Source organism: Misgurnus anguillicaudatus, chromosome 10 (assembly GCF_027580225.2).
Source record: "Misgurnus anguillicaudatus chromosome 10, ASM2758022v2, whole genome shotgun sequence".
Lineage (NCBI taxonomy): Eukaryota > Metazoa > Chordata > Actinopteri > Cypriniformes > Cobitidae > Misgurnus > Misgurnus anguillicaudatus.
In genome coordinates, this window is record NC_073346.2 from 3374632 (window position 1) to 3401026 (window position 26395).

The following is a 26395-nucleotide window of genomic DNA, read 5'->3' on the forward strand; positions in this document are numbered from 1 at the left end:
ATAAAATATAGATATGACATATTATCCTAATTTGTTTTATTTTTAAGTGAATTAAAAAAATGTATGTGTTTATAAAACAGTAAAACCTTAAAATTTTAAGTTGAAATAAACTTATCCAGAAATTGCAAGTTATGTCAACTTAAGAAAAATTTAGTCAAAACCGCAGCACCACAAAATACTTTTCACAGTGTATGCGTGGTGCTTGGGTGCATGTATGATGTTGCTTTAATTTCTTTATGATTTTTAACATTGCTGTTCATGGTATTATTGCAGATTATATGTAATGTCAAACTGCTCTTATATCATTTTCTTTCTACTGTTTCTAATATGTTTCATTTTTTAGGCTTATTATTGGCCTAATTCATTTATTTTAATGAATAGGCTATAGGTGTCTAAAATGTAAAGTGTCACGATCAGCTCTGGGTCTCAGTGATAGATCAGTGTTGATACAGTGCTGTAATATTATAATGACCAAACATTAGATAAGGTTGGAACCATTTGTTTTATAAATTTAGTTTGGAAAACAAATTTGCAATAGCTTCCATAACTCTGGATTTGGGTTTAGAATCGCACCCCCGCCTGAGACAAAAGGTCCCTCCTGACTTGGATTCCTTACAGAGAGAGAGACCAGGTCCAAGAACCGGACAGACTGGGGCTACAGACGACGACAGCTGTGGGATCTGGTGAAATAAACTTTTGTGTAATCTGTTTCCTCCTCTTTCTTCCTATCCTCACTTAAACAGCTAAAAAGGATCTATGTGACATTATCACCTTTGGTTTGAGTTTGATGAGGTGCAAAATGTTGTAGGCTAACACCGACCAGCAAATAATTTTTTACAGTGTAGGTGTTACAATTTCGATTTTACAACTTTAACTAGTCAACTTAAAGATAGCAACAGCATATGCCAAATAACATTTATTAGAAATTTGCAAGAACATCTGTATAAAGAAATAAAGATCTAATTCAAGTGCACCACACTGGAAGTATCAACATGTAGTAGTAGGTTGGTATTGCCTCAATCATTCAAAAAAATAATAATTTTTAGTTAGATTATTCATTATACAAAAGCTTGAAAGCGTCTGTCCTCATACAATTGCACCAAACGTAACAGAAGTGCAAATGTACTCATTGGTGTGGGGTTTGTTGTTACACTTGATAGAAAATTACATTTAAATACAAATAATTCAATACTATTCTGTCTATATAGGCTACTAGAGGTGGCTATTGTTTGTTTTATAGATAGATAGATCTACACTGACCCATACTTGAACTTGAAGTCACCGTAAAAATGGGCGGAACTTCCGAGCTGTGTCGAGCCCAACACAGACAAATCAAATCCGACAGGAACGCTGAATGCTATGGACCTTTACCAAACTTTCCAGCGGATAAAACCGATTTATTTGGAAACACTGCAGATTTACCATGTTGTTTCAGCCGCGTTTCTTCTGTATATTTTATCCATAGTTGTTCAGTTAATTCTTAAAAGGAGGAGAGGACAGCGCATACTGGAGCATTTTCCAGGACCACCTGCACACTGGCTCTTAGGACACGTTAAAGAGGTACAAACAACCGATCAAGCCATTAGAAAAGTTATCACAAATGCTGCATCTCAATCATTTATAGTGTTTTGTACCAACTGTTATAGGGGATCAAGTAAAAAAACGAGTTGAATTGACAATAATCATTTCACAACATTATTGGAATACATTTTTTCTGTTTTGACTTCATAAAAGTCATTTAATAGCCTATAATGCATTTTAATTTGAAAGCTTTAAATCAGAGTGTGAACTATAACTTTAGATATAAGAATGTCTTTAGAAATACTGGAGTAAAAACTGTGACAACTAGCCCCAGGCTCCCTGGTAGAAATGTTGACATAAAGCTTTTTTACACTGCAATGTGCAAGACAACAGAAAATGCTCACTGGTATGATGTCTATTCATTGTTAATTAATATTCTAGAAATTATTATTAACTTGTATGTTCATGTGCGTATGGTGGGAAAAAACATTTAAAGGCATCTAATTTTATTTTGCATGGATTATTAGGTTAAATGAATAATGTCTGTGAATGTAATCAGCTATCTATATAAAAATAGGTAAATATCTAAATAGGTTACTTGATAATAGAATACTGCGAAATGTATGAAAACAATTGCCCCTTATTCCACATTCTTATCGCAGTGTCTGAGCTATTGTCTATTCACAGTCAGCAACTATACAATTATATAATTACATTGTAAGGCAAACAGAACAACCTTGTATTGCACTCACATTCTCATGCAGGAATAATGCAACTTAAACAATTCACATAAAATTAATACATTTAAAGAAGCCATGGCATGAAAATCTGACTTTTTCCATGTTTAAGTGCTATGATCGGGTCCCCAGTGCTTCTATATACCTAGAAAGTGTAAAAAAGATCAACCCAGTAACTTAGTTTTGGTAAACTTTTCTCTACAAGCACTTAAGAAAATAAGTAATTGAAATTTGGCTCTCCTAATGATGTCATAAGGAGCTCTTATTATAATAATACCACCCCTTAATCTGCACTATCCAATCACAGCACTGCCATTTAGTGCAGAGAAAAGGAGAGAGAGAAAATAATTCACAGCACAACTGAGTTTCAATTGCAACAAACCGCTCATTTGCATTTAAAGGACAAGTTCAGTATTTTACACTTAAAGGTGCTCTAAGCGAATTTGCGTGTTTCAGACCATAAAACATTTTTTGTTACGCACAGAAAACATCTCCTCACTATCTGCTTGCTGCCTGTCCGCTGATCAAACTATAAAAAAACGTGATCTCTGTAGACAGCCCAGGCTCCACAAACTGCAATAAAAACAAAGTGGCCAAACCTACAAACAGAACCCATAACTAAGTGTTCCAGCCAATAAACGACAAGAAGGATTTTTTGCAGTGATTTTTGTGTGAGCATATCAGTGAACACTCCTGACCACTCGATGAGTTTCAGGTCTTTGTAAATGAAAGTTTTTTAATGCATTTTAGGAAGGATTGTTCCAGTGCACCTTCACACACATTATAGAGGTGGGAGGTGATAGAACAAACACCCGAAAATTCTCGGGCCAGCATCATATGTCCAAATTTCAGTCAAAACCGTTCTATTTAATCATAAACAATCTGAAAACAGACCTTTAAGCTTTAAATACCGAACTTGTACTTTAAAAGGACACACCCAAAATGGCACATTTTTGCGCACACCTACAAAGTGGCAATTTTAACATGCTATAATAAATTATCTATATGGTATTTTGAGCTAAAACTTCACATATGTGCTCTGGGGACACCAAAGATTTATTTGACATCTTAAAAAAGACTTGTGCCATGGCCCCTTTAAAGAGACATTTGTATGAATACAGCCTGGATTTGTTCTTGAAACAAGTTTTGTTAATGATAACAGTTGCACATATATTTCTCATATATTTATAGTTTCACCAGGATGGAAGGGATTTGGAGAAGATCGTCCAGTGGGGCAAACAGTACCCCATTGCTTTTCAGCTGTGGTTTGGTCCCTCTGTCTCTTTTCTGAACATTCATCACCCATCGTATGCAAAGACTATTCTCTCTTCAACAGGTGCTGATCTGTATGATTAAATAACAACATGTTTATCTTCAACAAAAGCGTTTTTAAATGAATTTTGATATTTTGTCTTGCATGACAGAACCCAAAGATGATGTTGCCTATACATTTCTTATCCCTTTGATCGGTAAGATCTCATGAAAAGTCATTTTTATAATATTGCATGCATATTGTTGTGTTAAAGCTCTTTTGGGGTCCCCTCTTCCCCCCTCCTTCCCACTCTGGTGTCCCCAACACAGCCAACACAAAAACAGCACAACCATAACTAAAAATTTGAATACAGCGTTTTTAAGTACCGTACGGCTATATTTCATACTATTTAAACTTTACAGTAGTATTAGTAGTTTTAACATGTCACACTGACAACTTGAACTCTCACTGGATCCGTATGGGTATTCTTTTTAATCTTTGTCATTGTCAGTATTGGAATATGCTGTCTATAGTTTATTTATGCAGTTGTTATGCTTGACTGACAATGTCTTACTATTTGATTGGTGTAAACAAGCTCGAGCTGGTTTCAGACTTGCAGCACAAGACAAACTAAAATAATTACAGAAAATGTCCACAATGATATATGTAGGTGCAGAAAACCTGGGTCTTTTATATTGTATTTTGCACGGATGTTTCCAGGTGGTTTGGTCACATGACTATCATGGGTATTTACCTGGTGGCATTTCCTGTTTTGTTTAGCAAGTGTTTAGGTGTGTGTGTAGAGAGGGGGTGAGGAGCTAGGAGTGTTCACTTTCTGTTGACCGTTTTCATTAAGTTTACGTTTACTTTCATGTTCATGCAGTAGGATGCATTTTTACCAGCCAATGTTCCTACATGGATGTTCTGTCTTAATAAACGTCATTGGATTTTAAATGCAACGAAACCCGTCACGGATCTTTCCTGCTGCTTAGCCTCTCAGCGGCTATAGGCTGCCGCTATATTTAGTCAACAGAAATCTTCACAACTTTTGGGTCACGGACGCACTTTGAAAACAGCTGTTTCTGCATACAGCATTGCGGCGGACACGCACAGTGAAGTGGATCGACGGACACACACACCGTGAACTGGATCGACGGACACGACGCACATACAAACAGCAAACGAGGTATGTCAGCGGTTTGAATGGATTGTGGCTGTCGCTGTTGTAGAAGACGCTGTCGTAGTCATTACGTTGGATTGGTGTTGGATTGCAAGTGCTTTGGGTTTCACCTGCATATGTATGGGCTCTCGGTGCGGCCTCGTTATGTTTATTCATTGTTTGGTTTTGTGAGCGCGCTGTTTGAAACGCAGCTAACGTTGTCATTGGTTTTGGAGAATGAACTCGGAGGATATGGAGCACGCTGCTGATAGTAGCAAACGAGAGTATAAGCCCACGGAAAAGGCGCTGTTGGCTAAAATTTAAGTCTTGCAAAGGGACCGCAAGATTAAAGTGAATAAAGTGAAGAGTACAATTGGGTCAATGAAAGGGCTGATGAAACGTGATGACAATGCATCTCAAGTGTGTTCAATGCTGAAAACTATACAATTGCTTATGGATGATGCATCTGTGTTACATAAAAATGTATTGCCTTTACTACCTCCTGAGGAACAAAATAAACAAAATGAATGGTTTGACTCAATCTTGAAATATCATAATGGTTTTGTGGATGATGTACAACAATGGATGAATGAAACTGGAAAATCTTCTCCCCGCACTGCTCTTCCTGATACCCATGAGCTCAGGGTTGAGGAAGTAGATGTTACATCTCAAGGGGTTTGTGCATCTGGTATTTCACTCTCTGTTGAAGTTGTGTCCACAACACACAATAACCAGCTCTCTAATGCTCATCAACAAACTGAAATGGATTTTGGAAACTTTGAAAATGAAATTCAACCTATGGACAGTGTTTCAAATATAAGCAGTAAGAGATCTAGAACAACATCTCATGGATCTCGATCGAGTCGATCTTCAATCTCTTCCACTTGTCTTAAAGCTGAAGCTGACCTGGCTGCTTTATTGACCTCTCAACAAATGCTCCAAAGGAAACATGATTTAGAGGAGCAAGAAGAATTGTTGAGGAGAAGGAAGGAAAAACTGGAGTTGGAAACTAAATTAGCAGAGTCAATGGCACGAGTAAAGGTGTATCAAGATGTGCATTCTGAATCTCCTTCATCTGTTCGTAGAACTGTGCCTAAACCTCTTCGTTCTGAGGCGGAATCATTTGTTCCTTCTGCCAGTGGAGCAGCGGCATCTGAGTCTATTTCTAAAGCGCATACATCACATGTGGATAACACACAAAGGATTTCAAATCATTCTCTATCTCAGCCAGTACAACCATCATCAGTGAGATCTAAAATGATACCTTCACAATCTACATTGCCTAATATGTCTTCATTGGATAATCAGAATATTGGATATGCTCATGGGTCAATACCAAGTTTTCAAAATGACGTGAGCCACGCAAGCATGGTTCAGCTTATGGGTAAGCAAAATGAAATAGCTACTTTACTGGTCAAACAGCATAATTTGGCTTCACTTCCACCCAGAGAAATTCAGTACTTTGATGGAGATCCACTGCGCTTTCATGAGTTTATGCGCACATTTGAGGAAGTGGTGGAAAAGAAAGCAGACAACCCTGGAGATTGTCTGCACTTCCTGGAGCAATATACACGAGGACAGCCGATAGAACTGGTTAGAAGTTGCCAGCTCATGGCTCCTTCACAAGGTTACTTAAAAGCTAAGGCATTGCTTAAGGAGAACTTTGGCAATGAGGTAAAAATAGCTGCATCATATATGGAAAAAGCTCTTTCATGGAAAGCTATAAAATCTGAAGATGCTAAGTCACTACAAGAGTTTGGTATTTTTCTGAGGAGTTGTTGCAACGCTATGCAAGACATTCACTATAAGAATGAGCTGAATCTCACCACTAACATGCAAGTTATTCTCTCAAAGCTTCCTTATAAACTCAAAGACAGATTGAGAGTCGTTGCATATGAGTTAAAGGAGCGACGCCACATTCAAACTACCTTTTCTGATATTGTGGACTTCATCGAGAGACAAGTAAAATTTCTATCTGACTCTGTGTTTGGTAATATTCAGGATGTATCACCTGCTGGAGGTAGGAAAATGAACATCAAGGCAAGCCAGCCAAAAACCAGAAGCAGTTTTGCAACCACTATTACTGCTACGCCTGAAATAAAAGAACACCGTAAGATATCAACCAACAGAATGTGTCTCTTCTGCAATGGTGAACACCTACTGGATGTTTGTAATAAACTTACCAGAAAAAGCCACAGAGAAAAGATGAATTTTCTGATGACGAGAGGAATTTGCTTTGGCTGTTTGAATACAGGACACTTTAGCAGGGACTGCAAAAGGAGAAGTATTTGTGACATATGTAATTTTAAACATCCAAGTCTCCTTCACATTTAGCCTCACGAAAAGGTAGACACTTTGGACAAGAAAGCCGAGTTCAAATCACCAGTAGCCAGTGCTATGGTTTCCCTCCAAACCAGTGGTCTTACTGGGGCTGGTACTGACAACTGTGCGTTATCTATCGTTCCAGTATGTGTTAAATCAAAAAAGGGAAACAGTGTGGTGATAACATATGCTTTTCTTGATCCAGGAAGTTCTGCTTCTTTCTGTACAGAAAGTTTGATGAACAAGCTCAACCTCCCTGGAAAGAAAGTTAACATTCTTCTCAGAACTATGAGTCAAGATAAATCGGTTGGGAGCTACGTTCTAAAGGACCTGGAGGTTTCAGGGTTAACTCAAGAATACTACTGTACATTGCCTGAAGTGTATACACAGAAGACCATGCCTGTGACCACAGCAAACATTGCCTCACAGAATGATCTTAAATGTTGGCCTTATCTGAGTCATATCTGCTTACCTTTGGTTAATGCTGGGATTGAGCTTTTGATTGGAGCTAATGTTCCAGAAGCATTGGAGCCCTGGGAGATCATACGCAGTCAAAACAATGGCCCATATGCTGTAAGGACCCTGTTTGGATGGACTGTCAACGGACCGCTTAAAGGAGTAGGCATGAATGGAGATGATGCTGTCAACCAATTTCCTGTGACTGTGAATAGGATTGCAGTAATGAAGTTGGAAGAATTGTGGAAGCAGCAATTTAAGGCCGATTTTCCAGAGACTGCTCATGAAGAAATGGCAGGAGCATCTAAAGAAGATCAGCAGTTTTTGGATTTTGTGTCCAATTCAGCAAGACTGAAGAATGGTCATTATTACATCGGTCTACCATTCAGAGATGCCAATATAGTTATGCCTATGAATAGGAAAATCGCTGAACAACGTGCTTTAACTCTTCAAAGGAAGTTTAAAGTGAACCCTTCCTTTCATGCAGATTACAACACCATTATGGAGGATGTGATACATAAGGGTTATGCAGAAAAGGTACCTGCGGCCGAACTGGAGAGACGTGATGGACGTCTTTGGTATTAACCCCATCATGGTGTATACCATCTCAAAAAACATAAGATCCGGGTTGTGTTCGATTGTGCAGCTTCTTATCAGGGTACATCACTGAATAGCAAGCTTTTACAAGGTCCAGACTTAACCAGTTCTTTGGTGAGTGTACTTGCACGGTTTAGACTGGAATCTGTTGTCCTGATGGCTGACATCGATGCTATGTTCCACCAAGTCAGAGTTCACCCAGACGACTGTGATCTCTTGAGATTCCTGTGGTGGCCAGAAGGTAATGTAAACAGCAGTCTAGAAGAGTACCAAATGGTGGTTAATTTATTTGGGGCTACGTCGTCACCAAGTTGCTCGAGTTTTGCATTGAGGAAATGCGCAATGGATCAAAAGGATCTATTTGACCCCAAGACAACGGATGTTGTTTTCAACAATTTCTATGTGGATGACTGCCTTGTTTCTGTACCTTCTGAATCAGATGCTGTGCAGCTGTACAAGGATCTTACTAGTATGTGTGCTAAAGGTGGGTTTCGTTTGACAAAATGGACGAGCAACAGCCGTGCTGTATTGGGTGCTGTGCCTGAGGGAGACAGAGAGAAAAAGGTAAAGGATTTTGATCTGGATTGTGACACTTTGCCACTGGAAAGAGCTTTGGGAGTGCAATGGTGTGCTCAATCGGATGCCTTTCAATTCAAAGTGGTAGTGAAGGATAGGCCTCTTACCAGGAGAGGGATTCTCTCAGTGGTTAGTTCCATCTACGATCCTCTGGGGTTCTTGTCACCTGTGATCCTGTCTGCCAAAAGGATACTGCAAGATTTGTGTAGAGAAGGAATTGGATGGGACAATGATATTCCTTAAGTGTATGTTCAATGTTGGATGAAGTGGCTGGATGATCTGCATCACTTGGAGAGCTTTGGGGTCAGAAGATGTCTGAAGCCTGATGGATTTGGAGAATTATTTCTGCTCAAATGCATCATTTTTCAGATGCAAGCGAGCAAAGATATGGCGTGGTATCCTATCTACTGCTCCGTAATGACCAACAACTGGCACATTCTACCCTCCTGGTAAGTAAGGCAAGAGTTACACCGTTAAGATCCATCACAATCCCTCGCCTGGAACTTACAGCTGCCACTCTTGCAAGCCGTATCGACAAGATCTGGACAAAAGAGCTCAAGATGCCCTTTCAGAACTCTATTTTTTGGACTGACAGCACTTCAGTACTTAAATATCTTCGAAATAGGACCTCAAGATTTAAGTGCTTTGTGGCTAATCGAGTGTCCGAAATCCTGAAGGTCTCTGATGTAACACAATGGAGGTATGTGAATTCGTCAAACAACCCAGCAGATTTGGCATCTAGAGGAGTGAAGGTTGATTCATTTTTGAAGAATGAAATGTGGATTGCTGGTCCTAAATTTCTCGTTCAGCCACAAGAGGAGTGGCCAGTGGACCCCACCCATAAGGACGCAATATTGTCTCACGATCCTGAGATTAAAAGGAGTGCTTTGGTAAACGTGACAGAAGTCAATGAAAATTCTGACTCCATATCACGTCTCTTTGTTTACTTCTCCTCTTGGATTCGACTAAAGAAAGCCGTAGCTTGGATCCTTCGTTTGAAACACATTTTGTTGGAGCGAAGCAAGAGAAGGAATCAACTGCAGGCTAAGAAGTTTGAACCCACAGTTCGTAAGGACTTACTTTCGTTGGAAGAATTGGAAATGGCCGAAATGGAAATCATTCGACTTTCTCAGAGAAAGAGGTTTCCAGAGGAACTAAAGAGTTTACGTACGTGTGGAGTAGTCAAGCGAAATAGTCCCCTCTACAGTCTTAATCCAATACTTCAGTCTGATATCATTAAGGTTGGCGGACGCCTTGATAATGCATTGATTCCTGAACACTCTAAACACCCAATGATACTGGCAAAAGACTTACACATTTCTAACCTAATCCTGAGACAAATTCATGAAGAAGTGGGACATGGTGGATGGAACTTCATGTTGACGACTCTTTGATAGCGATATTGGATCCTCGGAGCTAGTGTAGCCATAAGAACGTTTCTGTCAAAATGTGTAGTGTGTAAAAGGTTAAACGAAATTGCAGGTCATCAACAGATGGCTGACTTGCCTCATGATCGAGGCTCACCAGACAAACCATCCTTTACCTATGTTGGACTGGATTGTTTTGGTCCTTTTGAAATAAAGCGAGGAAGAATCACTCTAAAGCGCTACGGAGTCATCTTCACTTGCTTGACCATCAGAGCCGTTCACATTGAAATGGTAGCATCACTGGACACCGACTCATTCATTCACGCACTCAGACGTTTTATAGCTCGACGAGGACAAGTTGCTGAAATTCGTTCGGATAATGGAACGAACTTTGTCGGGGCTGATCGTGAATTAAAAGAGGCAATACAAAGTTGGAACCACAACCAGATAAACAATGTTCTTCTACAGAAGAAGATTAAATGGACTTTCAATCCTCCTGCCGGTTCACACCACGGAGGGATCTGGGAAAGGCTCATCAGATCAATAAAGAAAATACTGAACTCCATCCTTCGAGGTCAAAGTTTGAATGAAGAAGGTCTTCATACTTTCCTTTGCGAAGTGGAGTCCATACTTAACAACCGGCCCATAACCAGATCATCTTTGGATCCTAACGAATTGGAAGCTTTAACACCTAATCATCTCCTGCTTCTAAAGCCAAAGTTTACACTACCACCTGGATTGTTTGAAAAGGAAGATTTATATGCCCGTCGAAGATGGCGTCAAATTCAGTATTTGGCCGACCAATTTTGGAAAAGATGGATTGGCGAATATCTACCTCTACTACAAGGACGCCAAAAGTGGATGGCCAAGACACGGAACTATCAGCTGGGAGATGTTGTACTGATAGTGGATGAAAACGCTCCTAGAAGTTCCTGGATCATGGGCAAAATTGTTCATACGATAAATGACAAGAAAGGATTCACACGGCAAGTTCAGATCAAGACTAAGAGTACCTGCTTGACTAGGCCAATCACAAAGATTTGTCTTCTTCTTGAAGCCGAGGGATTTAAAGATTGACTGTTACTGACTTTTGAGAGCTCTCAACTGACCCCTTTTACTTGACCTTTTGACTTTTTTGACTTTTTGACTTTGACTTGATTGAATTACTGACTTTACTGACTTAGACTGGACCTTTACATTAACTTTACTCGGCTACAAGGATGAACTAAATGAACATTTGAAATGATCTGGACATTTTCACACACATACATTTTTCACATTTCCTTAAGCATTTTGTAAAAAAAAAGGAAAATCATGTGCAACAATTAATTATGTAATGTATGTTAATATTGTTGTTCTTATTCTCATTGCATCTGTGATTATTACAGGTTTATAGTGTAATAATCAGGGGCTGGAATGTAGGTGCAGAAAACCTGGGTCTTTTATTTTGTATTTTGCACGGATGTTTCCAGGTGGTTTGGTCACATGACTATCATGGGTATTTACCTGGTGGCATTTCATGTTTTGTTTAGCAAGTGTTTAGGTGTGTGTGTAGAGAGGGGGTGAGGAGCTAGGAGTGTTCACTTTCTGTTGACCGTTTTCATTAAGTTTACGTTTACTTTCATGTTCATGCAGTAGGATGCATTTTTACCAGCCAATGTTCCTACATGGATGTTCTGTCTTAATAAACGTCATTGGATTTTAAATGCAACGAAACGCGTCACGGATCTTTCCTGCTGCTTAGCCTCTCAGCGGCTATAGGCTGCCGCTACAGATATATCATACATTAAAGTTGTAATATGTAGCTTTTGCCTGTCAATAGTCATTTTGTTTGTAACATAAAATTGCAGTTATTTGCTGAGTAGAATCCTCCCTCGCCAGCCGATCTCCGTGGGAAACGCGGGAGAAGGATCTTGTGGGATTCCACCTCCACATAGCCTACCACAAACAATGCAGAATCCACCTTACCTGTCACGGGCTCTGTGCTGCAGCCCCAGAGGAAGAAGAGGAGGAAAGGGGTCGCCAGTTATCTGCCTAGGCTGCCTGGGTTCACGCCACAGCTCCAGCCTGCCGCTGTTTCACCAGTCTCAGCGCCACAGCTAGCTGCAGCTTCCTCTGCCTCCTCGCCCACTGTAGCTTTCCCTGTGTATGTCACCATGTCTTCGTCCACTGCAGCATTCCTGTTTCTACCTACATGCCTCCGTCAGCTGCAGCATCCCTTGTCAATGTGTTGTGGCCTGCTGCAGTTCTTCCTGTGTCTGTCTCCATGCCTTCGTCCGCTGGAGCATCCCCTGTCATGGTGTCCCCATCAGCTGCAGCATCCCTTGTCACGGTGTCATTGCCTGCTGCAGTACTCCGTGCCTGTCTCCATGTCTGCTGCCGCACCACCCCCTGTCAATGCTCCCCAGCCAGCTGCAGTGCCTCCTATTGTCCCAGATGTGTCAGCCTCAGCCTCTCTGGTCCAGTCGGCAACCTGTTCACCAGCCACATCCCCTGTCTTTGCCCTCTCTGGTTTCTACCCCTAGTCATTCTCCAAGCCCTGGCTCACCTGCATCCGCTCCTCGCCCTGGTCCCCCTCAACCCTATCTTTAGGACACAGTTTGTCTAGTTCAGAGTGACAGGACCATGGCAGCCCATGTTTTGAGTGAAGGCACTGGCTTTGTTTACTCAGGCCATATGCTTTCTGTCTTGTCTCCTGTCCCCACCATCTCATCTTCTCGTTTATAACCTTATAGTTTCATTCATGTCAACGTTGCCCTCTTGATTTGCTTCCTTTGTTAATGCCCTTGTGTTTGCCGTTCTGTGTTCGTTCATCTGTTTATCTGGAGAGTTGTTCCATCTGAGTGAGTGAGTGAGTGAGTGAGTGTTTTTCAAGTCAAGTCAGTTTATTCAAGTCTGCTTTTGTCAAGTTTAGTGTTACCCTGCAAGCCTGTTTGTTTTTTGCTTGTTTACCCCCTCGTGTTTTTTTTACTGTTTAAGTTGCAATAAAAGGTGTTCTGTCTGCAACTGGGTTCCAGCCAGATTGGGGATCCTAACAACAGATGGCAACAGCGGGACCAAAGCCATTGGGGAAGCAAGCCTGTTGACCTTCTTAAAGAGCATGAGGCAGGAACGCAGTGTATGGACACGAACCTGCTCGCAGTGCACATAGCCAGGTCTCTCAAGAGGTGACTGTATGTGCTACAAGACAAAAAAACAGGCATATTGTGCATGTCCTTCTACGAGGTTACAATAGTAACCAGAGACATTCACTTTTGAGAGCGTTCGACAATGTGCCAGTCGCTGACGCTATAGGAAAAAATAAAAAGTCACTATGAGAGCAGCAAAACTTAAAGGGGTAGAACAAACTACTTCACACAACTTCCAAAAAAATAGAGCAAGATGCTCCCCCTGTGCTGTTGAGATCCATTCCAGCTAATGTGTATAATTTATACACCACTAGCTTCACCAAAGGCAATTGCAAAAATAGTGACAAAAAGGTTCCCTTTGTGGGAACTCAAAGCCGCTGCATCATGGAGTTGGTGCTATGGAGTACTTCAGAAACAGAACGTATGTAAAATCATGGCATTAATAGGCAAGATCAAGTTCATGTAATATAGTACTGCATGCCTTGCATTAAATGTCACTAGATTCTTGTCTTTAGGAAGCCTGTATGACTTTTGGAGATGTTCAAGGCCACGTGATGTAGTAATGCATTAAAGATGTCTGAAATGCCATAAAAAAGTCATTTCTCTTTGATGCGCCAGTTCTGTACTCAGGGTCTGTATGGCAAAGCAGTGAATACAATTGTTGACTGAGATCTTGAGGACAAAACCAATTGGAGGTATTTAAGGAGCTCCTTCCCAACTGTGGCCAGGTCACTGCGGCACCAGGTAATTGAATGTTTTTAGATCTTCTGCCCACATGTTGTAGTAGAAGGCAAGCATTGCTAATCGTGCTCCCTGGGGGGAGAGCTGGGTGAGTTAGGCAACAATCACATCAGTAGTCAAACATCAGCAGTTTAAGAAGAAATTTAATTTACGATATAAGGCAAAGAAGAATGTAAACCAGCAGCTATGTTCTGGGGGTCAGCCCTCCGAAAAGAAGTTTGCTGTACGTGGCATGGCCTGTTGGTGGCCCCAATGGATGTCTGCCAATCTTGCCTACTCCCTGTTTTAGGACACTGGGATGGTAGATACCTTTCTCTGTTGTCACAGTAGAAAGGGGTTGAAGGTTTATGTCCACCACTCAAGCCATATGCGTAAGGCCTTTTAGCTTCTGGTTTGCTTTGGTGGTTGTAACTGAGGTCACCAAGCAGTGATTAGCAGTGATCTTACTCGATTACAGTTTTCTAAACTCTATCCCGACCTGACAATAGTTAGACAAAATGTTGGCTGTGTTGGGCTGGTTGTAAACCTTTAGATTAAACCTTTCCATTATAAAGAATGAGTCAGTCCCAAATTTCTACCCAAAGCAAGGCTATAACATCACCACCATTACATATTTGATTTCAGTTAACTGTTATGACTACAGCTACAGTAACTGGTACACACTTTCTCCTCAGGTGAGGGTTTACTTGTGTCTTCTGAACAGAAATGGTTTCGGCATAGAAGACTCCTCACACCTGGTTTCCATTATGATGTTTTGAAGCCTTATGTGAAACTTATTGCTGATTCCACCAAAATTATGCTTGATAAGTTTAAAATTATAATCCCTAATAATCTTACCCATTGTCAAAGCTTTATTTTTGATAATGTTGAGAAGTGTATGAAAAATAGTTGAGGGAAAACACAGCAATGAAGATAAATAATATTTGTAAATAACAGAATACAAAAATTGCTTAAATGTATTTTTTTCTCTTTCAGGATAAGTGGGAAGTTCATGCTAAAACAGAAGAGTCATTCGAACTGTTTCAGCATGTCAGTCTTATGACGCTGGACAGCATCATGAAATGTGCATTTAGCTATAACAGTAACTGTCAGACCGAGAGGTCAGTTAGTACCTGTTTATATACCTGCCGCTTTTAACACATTTCCATCTCCTTTATGTCATTCTGATGTTATTGCAGTGGAACCAACCCGTACATACAGGCAGTCTATGATCTCTGTCACCTGGTGAACGTCAGGTTCCGAACCTTTCCATATCACATCAAGCCTATATTTCATCTCAGTCCACACGGATACAAATTCAGGAAGGCTTGCAATACGGCACACAGACACACAGGTATCCCTTCTTTGATGTCTCTGCTGCATCTTGCATGTATCTCTTGTTCATGTCCTGTCCTGATTGCCTAATACCTTAATCATGTTTAGAGGAAGTTATCAGGAAGAGGAAGGAAGTCTTGAAGATTGAGAGGGAACAGGGCATCGTGAAAAACAAACGATATATGGACTTTCTGGATATTCTTCTCTCTGCCCGAGTATGACTTTCCATGGATACATGGCTCATAGTACTGTTGTGCCGTTATTGATATATTATCGATTCCGAAGGTCAATATATTACATGTGTCTCACAGGATGAGCATCGGCAGGGTTTATCAGACGAGGACATCAGGGCTGAGGTGGACACATTCATGTTTGAAGGCCATGACACCACAGCCAGCGGCATATCTTGGATCTTGTACAGCTTGGCTTGTAACCCTGAGCACCAGCAGAAATGCAGGGAGGAGATCCTGCAAGTCCTGAAGGGAAAAGACACCATGGAGTGGTATTTTTATTATTGTAGTCATCAAGGTCTTGGAGAGCTGAATATGTCAAGTGTGTAGCCTAATTTGGTGATATGAGTACAGAGCTTGTAGTTGTATATCAGGTGTGACTAAATCCTTGTTTAGGATTATTGTTTTAAGAAATCACTATCCTGAAACAAACATTTCTATGCTGTACATGTATGCAGTCTGAATTATGCATAATCTAGCGTTGCATAAAAACTGGAGAAATTTATGAATTATACAGCAGTGTGAAAAAGGTTGTCACACTTTCACTCTCGTAGCAGTTTCTAGTTCTGGCAGATTTTGAGACAATTTGCAGGTGAGAGACAAACCATTGGGCCACTTGGAGACACGGACATCGGGGGTCCGGGTATGGATCTCAACAATGGTGACAAAGAAAATAGTAAAAAAATGTTAATTTATTCACACCGCAGTTCATGCGAAATGGGGTCGGAGCTAGCTGCAAATGGGTGGGTTAGCAGCAAGTGGGTGGAGCTTTAGCCGCAAGTGGGCTGTACAAACTTCCAGAGGATTCACCGCCGTCCCATTTGAGCGTAAACTCCTCCTACTTGCACATTTCTGGAATCCCTCCTACTTGTGGCATAAGCTCCTCCCGCTTGCGATGTAAGCTCCTCCCACCTGCAGTCTCCAGGCTGCAGCGATACATACTTGGTTCATGCTGGGAATCCTGAATGTGATGCAATTTGTTGATACCCAGCATGCATTGCAGCATAAAGCTTTACATTTCTTTGTCACCATTGTTGAGATCCATACTTTGATTCTTGGTGTTTGTGTGTCTTAATGGCTCAATGGTTTCTTTTTCTATTTGCAAATTGTCTTAAAATCTGTCAGAATTAGAAACTGCTATGAGAGTGCTGGATCTCCTCTAGAATCACAGTATTAAAAGAAAAAAGATGCTTTTGGTTGATCAAAAGTGAATGAATAACTCAACTCACTAGATCTTAAGCATCAGATACTAACCACCACTCTGATTATTACATTATTGGCTGCTTTTTACCACAACAAATTTGTTTTAAACAGTAAGCAGCCAGAGGATAAGCTAGCAAGCTCAAAGTCAAGAGTCCAACTAAAACAAACACTGAACACCATTTTACAACAATGTTTTACAGAACAATCAGAAATAATGTTTTATAACAGTTTGAAAATAATAAAATGTATCATTCCTCTAACATCACACAACCAACAAAGGTTTTCATGTAGAAAATATTTTTAGGGAAAGTTGTTTTTCATTGGCTCAAGTTATAAAATATAGATTTGAACTATTACCCTATATTTTTTTACATGAAGGAAAAATCATCAGTTTTTTCAGTTAAACTGAAAAATGTTCAGTTTGTTGTAAACAATTTTTTGTGTAGATGAGACAGTAAAACCTTAAGATTTTAAGCTGAAATTAAAAAATTCAGAAATTGCAAGTTGTGTCAACTTGAAAATGCAGCCCCACAAAATACAGTGTATATGGAAGCCATGCACTATTATACTTCTCTTATGACATGGTATGACAAAACGGGAAAATAACATTAAAGCACGACTTCTATATAACTTGCCAGTATAAAACAACAATCAGTATGTTAAATATCAAAGATATTTGTTCTGCTAGTGTTTTGCTTTTTTTACAATCTCCTTGTTTTTCATAATTCAGATTTATTTAAAAGATTCAATGTGGCCTTCTGCATTTATGTTTAGAGAAAACAGTGCAAAAAAGCCAATGTTAAACTATATTAAACCGTGATAATGCCATATTTGTTTCTAAACTGTCTTCATGTATTTCAGGGAGGACCTCAGTAAAATTCCATATACCACAATGTGTATTAAAGAATCCCTGCGGTTTTACCCTCCAGTGCCAGGAGTGTCACGAAAGTTAACTAAATCCATGACTTTCTTTGATGGTCGGACTGTGCCTGAAGGTAAGACCTACTCTCTCAATTTCAATTTAATTTCAATTTAAGTCTGCTTTATTTGCATGACAAAAACTGTACATTTGTATTGACAAAGAGTTTGCAGCAGGGCTGTGTACAAATAGTGCAAATTAAAGTAACAATAATATAGTGCAAAATTTTAATTAAAATAGTAAGTTATAAAAATAAGATAAAAGAATAAGAACAAAGATAAATAAAAGAATAAAGCAGTAATTTACATGAAGCATCTTCTTCATATTATAGAGACATTAAGTCAGGTTAGATAGATTTTCTCTTATATTATGATATGCTGACACACATTTAAGCAATATCGCTCGAGTAGGAGTGTGATATAGCTCTATATCATCACGGCTGTGATTAGGCCAGAGGCACGAGGCCGTAGACTCCGAGAGCGATATTGCTTTTATACAACAGTTCGACGGCACACGTTTGAATAACGAAAACTATAAAACAACAATGGAGTTTTTTTTAGAAGCCTCTTTGTTTGAGAACTACTTCTTCCGCCACGGATTTGAAGGCGGCCAGAATGACAGGTAACACTTTCAGCTGCTTTGAATCTCATATTAACTCAATGGACGGATAGATGTTTCTTTATATTAACGTTTCTTGGTCACAAAGTGTAGTTTTAAGATTAGTTCAGTCGAGAATGTATATGTATTATATTTAAATCTGCAGTCGATTAGTAAAGATAGCGCCTGTTTGAATGTTTGCTTAGTGAGATTCGGTACGTATGAGAACCAAAGCATGAGCGGACGTCAGTGTTCACTCGCCCCGCTGACCACTGCCCTCTCTGGGCTACATTTCTGACAGAGATACCCTGGCTCTCATGCTGGCCTGATGGTCAAAAATGAGATCAAATCAGCAGTATTTTGGTGTCATGATGAAACTATTACTTTTCTTATTCATATTTAGTGTCTTTTGTGTTGTTATTGTTTTGGCGCGAGGTAAAAGTTAATAAAACTATACTTATATAATGTTACTGTTGGTTTACCATTTCATCTTAACGCGATACGAGCACTCGGTTATTATTAGACTTTGTTCTTGTCAGTACTATATAAAACGGTGTTTTATAAGTGTCAGAGAGATGTTTTTGCATGCTGTTTATAAATATATCAGTGGCGATATCTCATAACATGTTTTAATAGTCACGTCGCGATTAAATAAATGATCAATGTCCACATTTAAAAGCTGCGGTGCTTACCTTGCACTTCCACGGTGTTTTCGCGTTCTGATAAGAGATATAGCTCCAGAAGAAAAAAAGGGGTGTTTACATTCCTCTTTCCAAGTGTCCACACGATGTGACAAGACATTACTCCCATTAAGTTTAACGTAACATCCAAGAGTGCTGATCTTTGACGGAATAATACTTCTGATTGGGGATTCACATACTGATTTACAAGCTAGTGAACTAATGAGACACACGGAGAGTGATTAAAAACAACGCGTTTGTGTGTGTCCTTGTGTGCGTGCAGTTTTTCCATTCAGAGATGAGCCTGCTTAGGACCTCCATTCACTAGGTGGCGGAATGATACGAAAGGTGAAGCGGTTACTGTGCCGTTATCAGTACAATATCGCATAGCTCTTAGCCAATCAGATTTGAGAACCAGAAAGAACTGTTGTATAATGTGCTGCTAACACACAGCAGTCCTTGTGTTCTCCTAACAGAAAGATCAGTTTCTCATTGTTTCAAATGTCCCATTTATGCAGTTTATTTTTTGGTAGAAGATTGTTCTTATATCTGTGTACTTTGTGCATTCTGTTAGAAAGTGCAGCTTGTCTGGATTTGGTTTTGGTCACAATGTGGACACAACCTCTCCTCCTGTGGCAGCCATGTTTTTCTGTGTCTGCCCGTCTCTATAGTGAGCTTGTGTCCACTAGTGAGTTTGTATCTGCTCAAGATGGATCTCAGTTTTTTATCTGTCACCGTCTGTGCCGCTGCTAGCCATTTTGGTGCTCTAAGCATAATTTCTTTATAATGTCCCCCACCCGGACCCAGAGAAAAAACGTTTGTTTTTACCAGTTTAACTTTTTATTAAATATATAACTCAATACCAATAACACAATAGCAGCATCACAGTATAAAACGTAAGAACACGAAAAAAAGAAAAGTAAAATCTTCAGAGCTTTGCTGACTTTGTAAAAATGTAAAAAAGCCAACACACACTACACATTTGAAAGTGCAAACTTTTCTTCAGTAAATAGAATAAAAATAGCCAATCTTCTTAAATAAAACTAAGATTTAGAGGACTAAAAGTCACAACTTTACTTACTGTGTAAACACAGTTATTTGTAAAATGCATATAATGTTTAACAGTGTGTCAAACTTCATCAGGCGCCCGCACGATCAACCGGCACAGACCATCCAAGGCGAGGGGGGCATACTTTGTAGACTAGAGCAATTCAATTATCTCGTTCCCCCTTTTTTGTTACATATACATGGTTAAAAAGTGCCTAATAATATTTCTATAGGCTAATGAAATAATATCGGCATTATAATTTTTTTCATTAGGCCATTATTTTTGGTGCCCCCTCAGCACTTGGTGCCCTATGCACAGCATGTGATGCGCGTAGTGGGAATGGCGGCGCTGGTCACCGTGTACAGATAGTTTGCCATCCTGTGATCTCTCTTTAGGGTCAAATAAAATTGCATTTTACTTGTTGTTGTTGTGTTTGAGTTTCCCAATGAGTAATGTCATTTTGTTTGATTTGTTTTATCATTTGGTTTACTTTAATAAGTTTATCAGTATTGTTTTGTTTGAGATCTTCAGTAGATGTTAATGAAACATCAGGGGCCTCATTTATAAAATGCTGCGTAGAAAACACCCTACATTTGATCTTACGATCATTTATCAAAAATGCGTACATGTGATTTATAAACTGAACTTACGCACAGAAAATGCGCGTACCCCTTTCTTTCGGATGTGAAATTTATAAATCGCAAATGATCTTGAACTTGTGCGCAGCTGAGCGGTTTCAGACCTCCGCCTTTAAACAATGCCTAATTAATGTCATAGACATATAAAAGAGCGCTTGTCAGTGTTTAAAACCAATTTCAAGCAGCAAGAATGGCTTATATTGCCAAAAACCTGCACCAATCGGACAAGCAAAGGTGCGTACATCTGCTCAGACCCTGACGTGGCGCTAAGCACTTTTCCGCGTCAAAGACAGTTTTTATAAATATGGACTTTGCTGTAGATTTTTGCGTACGCACACTTTACGATCAAATCTGTGTGTATGCACGCTTTCTAAATGAGGCCCCAGGACTCAGTTTAGAGGATTTGTTTCCTTACTCAGCTCTTTGTATGATTAGGACTCACTAAGTTATAGATGTTTTCAGAATTCCATTGCCTGTTTTTGTACTTTAATTATTAGTGGATATTTTCCTAATTTTAGCTAATTTCATGCATTATTGTTGTGTGCCGGTGCACTTGAAGGATGATACAGTTCGGTTTATCGTGATATATTTACTCGCTTGTGCGTCAGTGAAATCCAGCGGTAGTCCTGTTCTTGTGTTCAGGTCTCTGCAGATGAGCACATTTCTCTGGTAATGGCTTGTCTCTCTTTCTCTAATGTGATGAACATGTCCTCACTGTAGTATGGAGACTCTGACGGTGGGATGTATATGGCACACAGGAATGTTGTGTATTGTGGATCTTAAGCCAAATGTGGTATTTGCCATGCCATTTTCTGTGCTGAAATATCATCTTGTCACTATGAACACAATTAATAAATAAATGAGCATTTGTGCGTGTAGTAATTTGTGCTCCATGACTGAGATTTTTGTGTAAAAATACATTTTGGCTGCCCTGTTGACCTTTTTTAATCTGTGTATAAACATGCACGTTATTTCCATCCATTAATCTAGTAGATTGTGATTATTATCAAAAAGCATGCAAAACTTGCAAAGTGTACATCAGACAACAACAGCAGCATCAATGTCTACTCGTCTAACCCAGTTAAGATCTGTTCATACTGATAAACACTGATCTCTGCCACAGTGAACATCTGTTAAAACATTAACTTCACTGTTACTGCACAGTTTTATACAACATGACCTTTAACAAGCACTAACTCAATAATGTCAATAACACTGAATGTTATCAGATGATCACATAAACACACACTGACATGCTTTTTCACTCTTTCGCAGGTTGTCTCGTTGGAGTCAGTGTTTATGGGATTCACATGAATGACACGGTTTGGGAGAAACCACATGTATGATGCAGTTTTTACATTGTTTTTACATTTGCTTGGTATACCTTAATACTGTTACAATTGGGCCCATAAGTTTATATACACTAATATGTAATGTTACTGTATGTGAAATAGCATGCTCAATGGTAAAAACAAAATGCAATTTTATAATTACCTAATACAGTATTTCTTTAAATGATTACCATTGGAATATCCTGCAAGGGGTGCATAACTTATGAGCCCAACTGTTTTAATGTTATCTGCATAACTATTTTCATGAAAGGCTAAATTGTAAATAATTATTTGGAATTTCAAACTCTTTTTGAATTTATTATCTCCCCTTAATGATAGCATGCACTTAAGGTAGCATGGACAAAACCAAGCACAATCTAACATTCTGTCCTTTTGTACACAGAGATAATGTGGACAGAGTCGGCAATGTCATGTTCATTTGATTTCTATCTATCAATCTATCTATCTATCTCATATAAATACACATGGTTATTACATACATCACATTACATGGGGTCATGCGGGGTTTCCTGGTAACCTTGAACCCCTCACTCTGACTGTTGATCGGTAGCGTTAGCTTGTTATTGTTGCAGTAGAGAGTGATGCTGCTCAGACTTTTTGGCAAGCCCAACCACCATCGCAGGTAATTAAACCCTTCTCTCAAATCCTTCCATGGTGGAACTTTGAAATTCATACACCAGCAATGGCCACACTATCCATGGTAGGATGCCATGTTGGTATAACCAGGCATTGAATTTCCCCGGAAGGCCTGATTTATCGACTAGAGTCAGCCAGCTCTCCAGTTGATCATTTGTTGCCCTGATCGAAGCGGTATCCTTTAGAGAGCAGTCAAAGGTTTTTCCTAGGCTCTGACCTGGATTTTTCTGGCTTGAAACACATCCTAGGCCAGGTGGTTAAACTCTCTAAGCCCTGGAGGATCCATCTGCATCCTGGGACTGACAAAGTTGTCACTGTCAGATCGTTCATGTATCCCCTGATGGGGGGCTGACGGATTCCGGACTTGGTTTTGGGGCCTCTACATTTGACTAGCATATTCATGACCAGGGAAAAGAGAATCACTGAAACAGTGCATCCAGTGATGATCCCCTTCTCCAGACGATGCCACAAAGATGTAACTTTGCTGGAAGTAAACCTCAGATTAAAGTTGTTATAATAATCCATGATGAAGATCTTGCTGCTCAGAACATGATGTCTCCTCAATGCCTCCTCCAGTAGCTTGTTGGTTATGGAGCCATATGCATTGGCTAAGTCCAGCCATAGTACAGCCAGGTCTCCTTTCCCTTCACAAGCTTCTCTGATCAGTTGCGTCACCACTCCAATTTGTTCAAGGCACCCAGGAACCCCTGGGATTCCTCTTTTTTGCACAGAGGGGTCGATGTACTGGTTCTTTAGGAAGTAGTCTGACAGCCGTCGGGAAAGGATACTGAAAAATATCTTCCCCTTGACGTTAAGCAGCGAGATGGTCCTTAACTGCTCAATGGTGGTTGACTTCTCTTCCATCAGAACCCACACCCCTTCTACAGATCTCCATTGTTGGGCAACTTTCCCCCTCCTCCAGATGACCCTCAGGATCTTCCACAGCCGGTGCAAGAGCTTGGGGCACCTCTTGTATACCAGCACACCATTGGCACACCATTCGGTCCTGGTGCTAAGCTGGTTTTGGCAGCCTTGACTACAATTTGGATTTATTTCCAACTGGGTAATTTGGTATTGAAGTCAGTGGTTGGTGCGGATGGGTTAATAAGGTTTCTGTATTTGCCGAGTTCTTCTTCACGGGCTGCATCGCTATAGGTGTCATGCAGAAAGGTTTCTATTTCCTCTTTTGAGCAAGTGAGGTGGCCACTGCGTTTCTGACCTAGCAGCTTTTTGGTAAACCTAAAGGGGTTTGCTAGGAAGCCAGCTCGTCTTTTGGCTCTCTCCTTAGCCTGCCTCCTATGCCACTCGGTGGAGGGTCAGCAGCTTCTTTCTGAGGATGCCTCGTAGTTCTGCTAGCCCTGGCTTAATATCCTTGGTTGCCCCCTTGAACTAACTCTTTAAGAGTCAGGGCGCACTCACATTATCCAAACCAAACCAAACCATGCCCCAGCGCGATTGTCACCCCTCCCTTCTCCGCCATGGTGCACGCACTCACACTGTACTTCAATCGATCCAAGTCCGGGCGCGCTTTCGTCATTAAGATGCGTTTGTTTTGAAAAAAGCAGGAAGTAAAGCTCTCTCTTAACACTGGAACCCACCGTAATGATAGGTCTGTGTTTTTTACCGGGAGTCGTTTGGTGCGCGATTACAGACAGCCCTCTCTCATGTCATCATATTGCTTAGTTGATCTGTCAGGTGTGCAGCTCGGACATTCACGTAACCCCGCTGCGCGCATCAAAGTGTTTTTACGGAGGCAGATGAAGGTGAGTGGTCGCGCAACTGACGTCTTCACCTTTTGAATCGCGCTCAGGCGCGATTGCGCTCACACCACAGCCTTCCGCGCCTGAGCCCAAGTGAACCGCGCTCCGGCCCACCTCTGCAACCCGGCCGTGGCGCGATTAACCAATCCGCGCCCGGGCGCGGAACAGAGCGATCACACTAGTCAAACAAACCAGGCTTTGGGGGTCCTGGGTCCTGGATAGCGGTTTGGTTTGGATAGTGTGAGTGCACCCTCAGAGTTGCTGCCTCAGCTGTGCAATCTTCTCTGCCCTGCGGTTCTTGGAGTACTGGTTTGTAGCACTGTGCTTCTCTAGTCCAGGATACTATCAACATCATCATCGGATTTCTGCCACTCACTCCCTTTGTTGCCTGGAGGCCACTTAACCCGTCGTTGATGTTGTGAGATACCTGGTGCTTAGACTCCGGGCTCCGCTCCTCCTGCATCTCACCAAGGTCCTCTGGAGTGTGGAGGTACTGGGCTCTTTGGGGTGTTTCCCGGCCTTGTTCCTCCTGCATCACAATGAGGCAGTTCCTTGCACGCTGCTCTGGCTGCACTTTCACCAAACATCTCATCTTGGTCTGGTGGATCTTCAGGCCCCATGGGTTTTTACAGCTCTTCCTGCATACACAAATAGTGTTCGTCGTCGAATGTCCATTTGCATGGTTCGTAGCCTGGTTGACCGTCCATTCGGGGTGCTCATTCTCCACCCCTCTTGGGCTCCCCTGGGGGTATTTTCCTAAAACATATAAAATATACATATAAAAGTTAATGTTTCTTTTATTTTGTATGTGATTAATTGTGATTAATGGTTTGACAGCCCTAATTTAAAGTAAATAATATGTTGTGATATCCACATGTGTATGACCCATTGAGATTTCTGCCTGAGAACTCTGCTAAGAGGTCACCCCATGCCTTTGTGCCTTTCTCTGCTGGACCAAGGTTTGTACTTCAGCTAAAGAGACATGACCAGTTTAGCAAGTGGGCTGTTCATTTGCATGCTAGTCACGTAAAATAAGCCTTTCTAAACTGCCCAGAGTTTCCACCCTAATGAAGAAATATTGTACTGTAGCAATAAGAGAGGTTGTAATATGTTTACCCAAAATAATAGTTCTGTCATTTATTACGTATGCTCATCTTCAGAATTTGTATGCTTTTATTTTATGTGGAAAATAAAAAGAGCTTTACAAAGAAATTTCCCAGATCAGGCCAGAGAAAAAAATATTAATAATGAAAAAAAAATGTTTTTTTTAGGGGGCATAATTCAAACACTGATTGATTTTATTACTTTGAAAGCAATTTGAAAGAATTCAGTATGACTATACCACTTTCAAAAAAATACTGACCCAAACATCTTTGATGATATTGTTGGTCTTTGCTGAAAAGTATTTGTAAATGATTTTAGTCATGGTGCATGCCTATAAAGGCTATAGTATAAACATCTAATGAAGATTGTCTTGTATTTGATTACAGAAACTGCATTGGACAGAACTTTGCCATGAATGAAATGAAAATAGCAGTGGCTCTAACACTGAAGAGATATCACCTCATAAAAGACCCAAATCACAGCCCAAAGATGATCCCTCAGTTAGTGCTTAAATCAATCAATGGGATTTACCTGAAGATCAAACCTGTAGAGTCATAGAAAACTAACACTGCTATAAATATACACCTTTAAAACAGTAGATTTTTAATTTTACAAACTAAACTCAATCACCACACAATGTGTTATTATTTTTATGTTAAAATTCTGACTGTTCAGACATTCCTCTAATGAATTATGCCGACTGATTGGATCGTTTTTTTTTAAATGTGCATAATTTTATCCCCCAAGATACATAAAAAATGTGTGTGTGTGCGTACGTTTTTAAAAGTTAATTTTATTTCAATTCAAAACGAAATTCTCACAGCAATATTTCAGCACATGCAGTGCTAAACTGAATTGTGGATGGTTAGTGAATAAAACACAGATGTTAGATTTAGGCTATATGATGTTTTCTGTTGGATGGTATAGATTTATGTCTGTTTGTGTTTTCATGTAACCTGACACATTTTAAATAAAATTTAAAAACTGTACATTATTTGTCTTAAAGGTGATCTTCATGTGACATAGGTGATTATTAAAGAAATAAACAGTAAAGCATT

General features: G+C 40.2%; 1 protein-coding gene across 2 annotated transcripts; it reads left to right on the plus strand.

Annotated features, from left to right (window-relative positions):
• The first annotated feature begins 1318 nt into the window (after nucleotides 1–1318).
• cyp4t8 (cytochrome P450, family 4, subfamily T, polypeptide 8) lies at nucleotides 1319–26395 on the plus strand. Of its 2 annotated transcripts, XM_073871810.1 has the most exons (12): nucleotides 1320–1560; nucleotides 3450–3594; nucleotides 3683–3727; nucleotides 14531–14658; nucleotides 14832–14956; nucleotides 15035–15189; nucleotides 15279–15385; nucleotides 15482–15672; nucleotides 17465–17598; nucleotides 21761–21819; nucleotides 25104–25192; nucleotides 25724–26395. In XM_073871810.1, exons 1-12 carry the CDS (start codon nucleotides 1360–1362, stop codon nucleotides 25893–25895), a joined length of 1551 nt encoding a protein of 516 aa, XP_073727911.1. In that variant the 5' UTR covers nucleotides 1320–1359; the 3' UTR covers nucleotides 25896–26395. The 2 variants fall into 2 exon arrangements, with proteins under 2 accessions (XP_055066311.2, XP_073727911.1); XM_055210336.2 differs by lacking the exons at nucleotides 21761–21819; nucleotides 25104–25192; nucleotides 25724–26395 and adding an exon at nucleotides 21128–21701 and having other exon boundaries at nucleotides 1319–1560.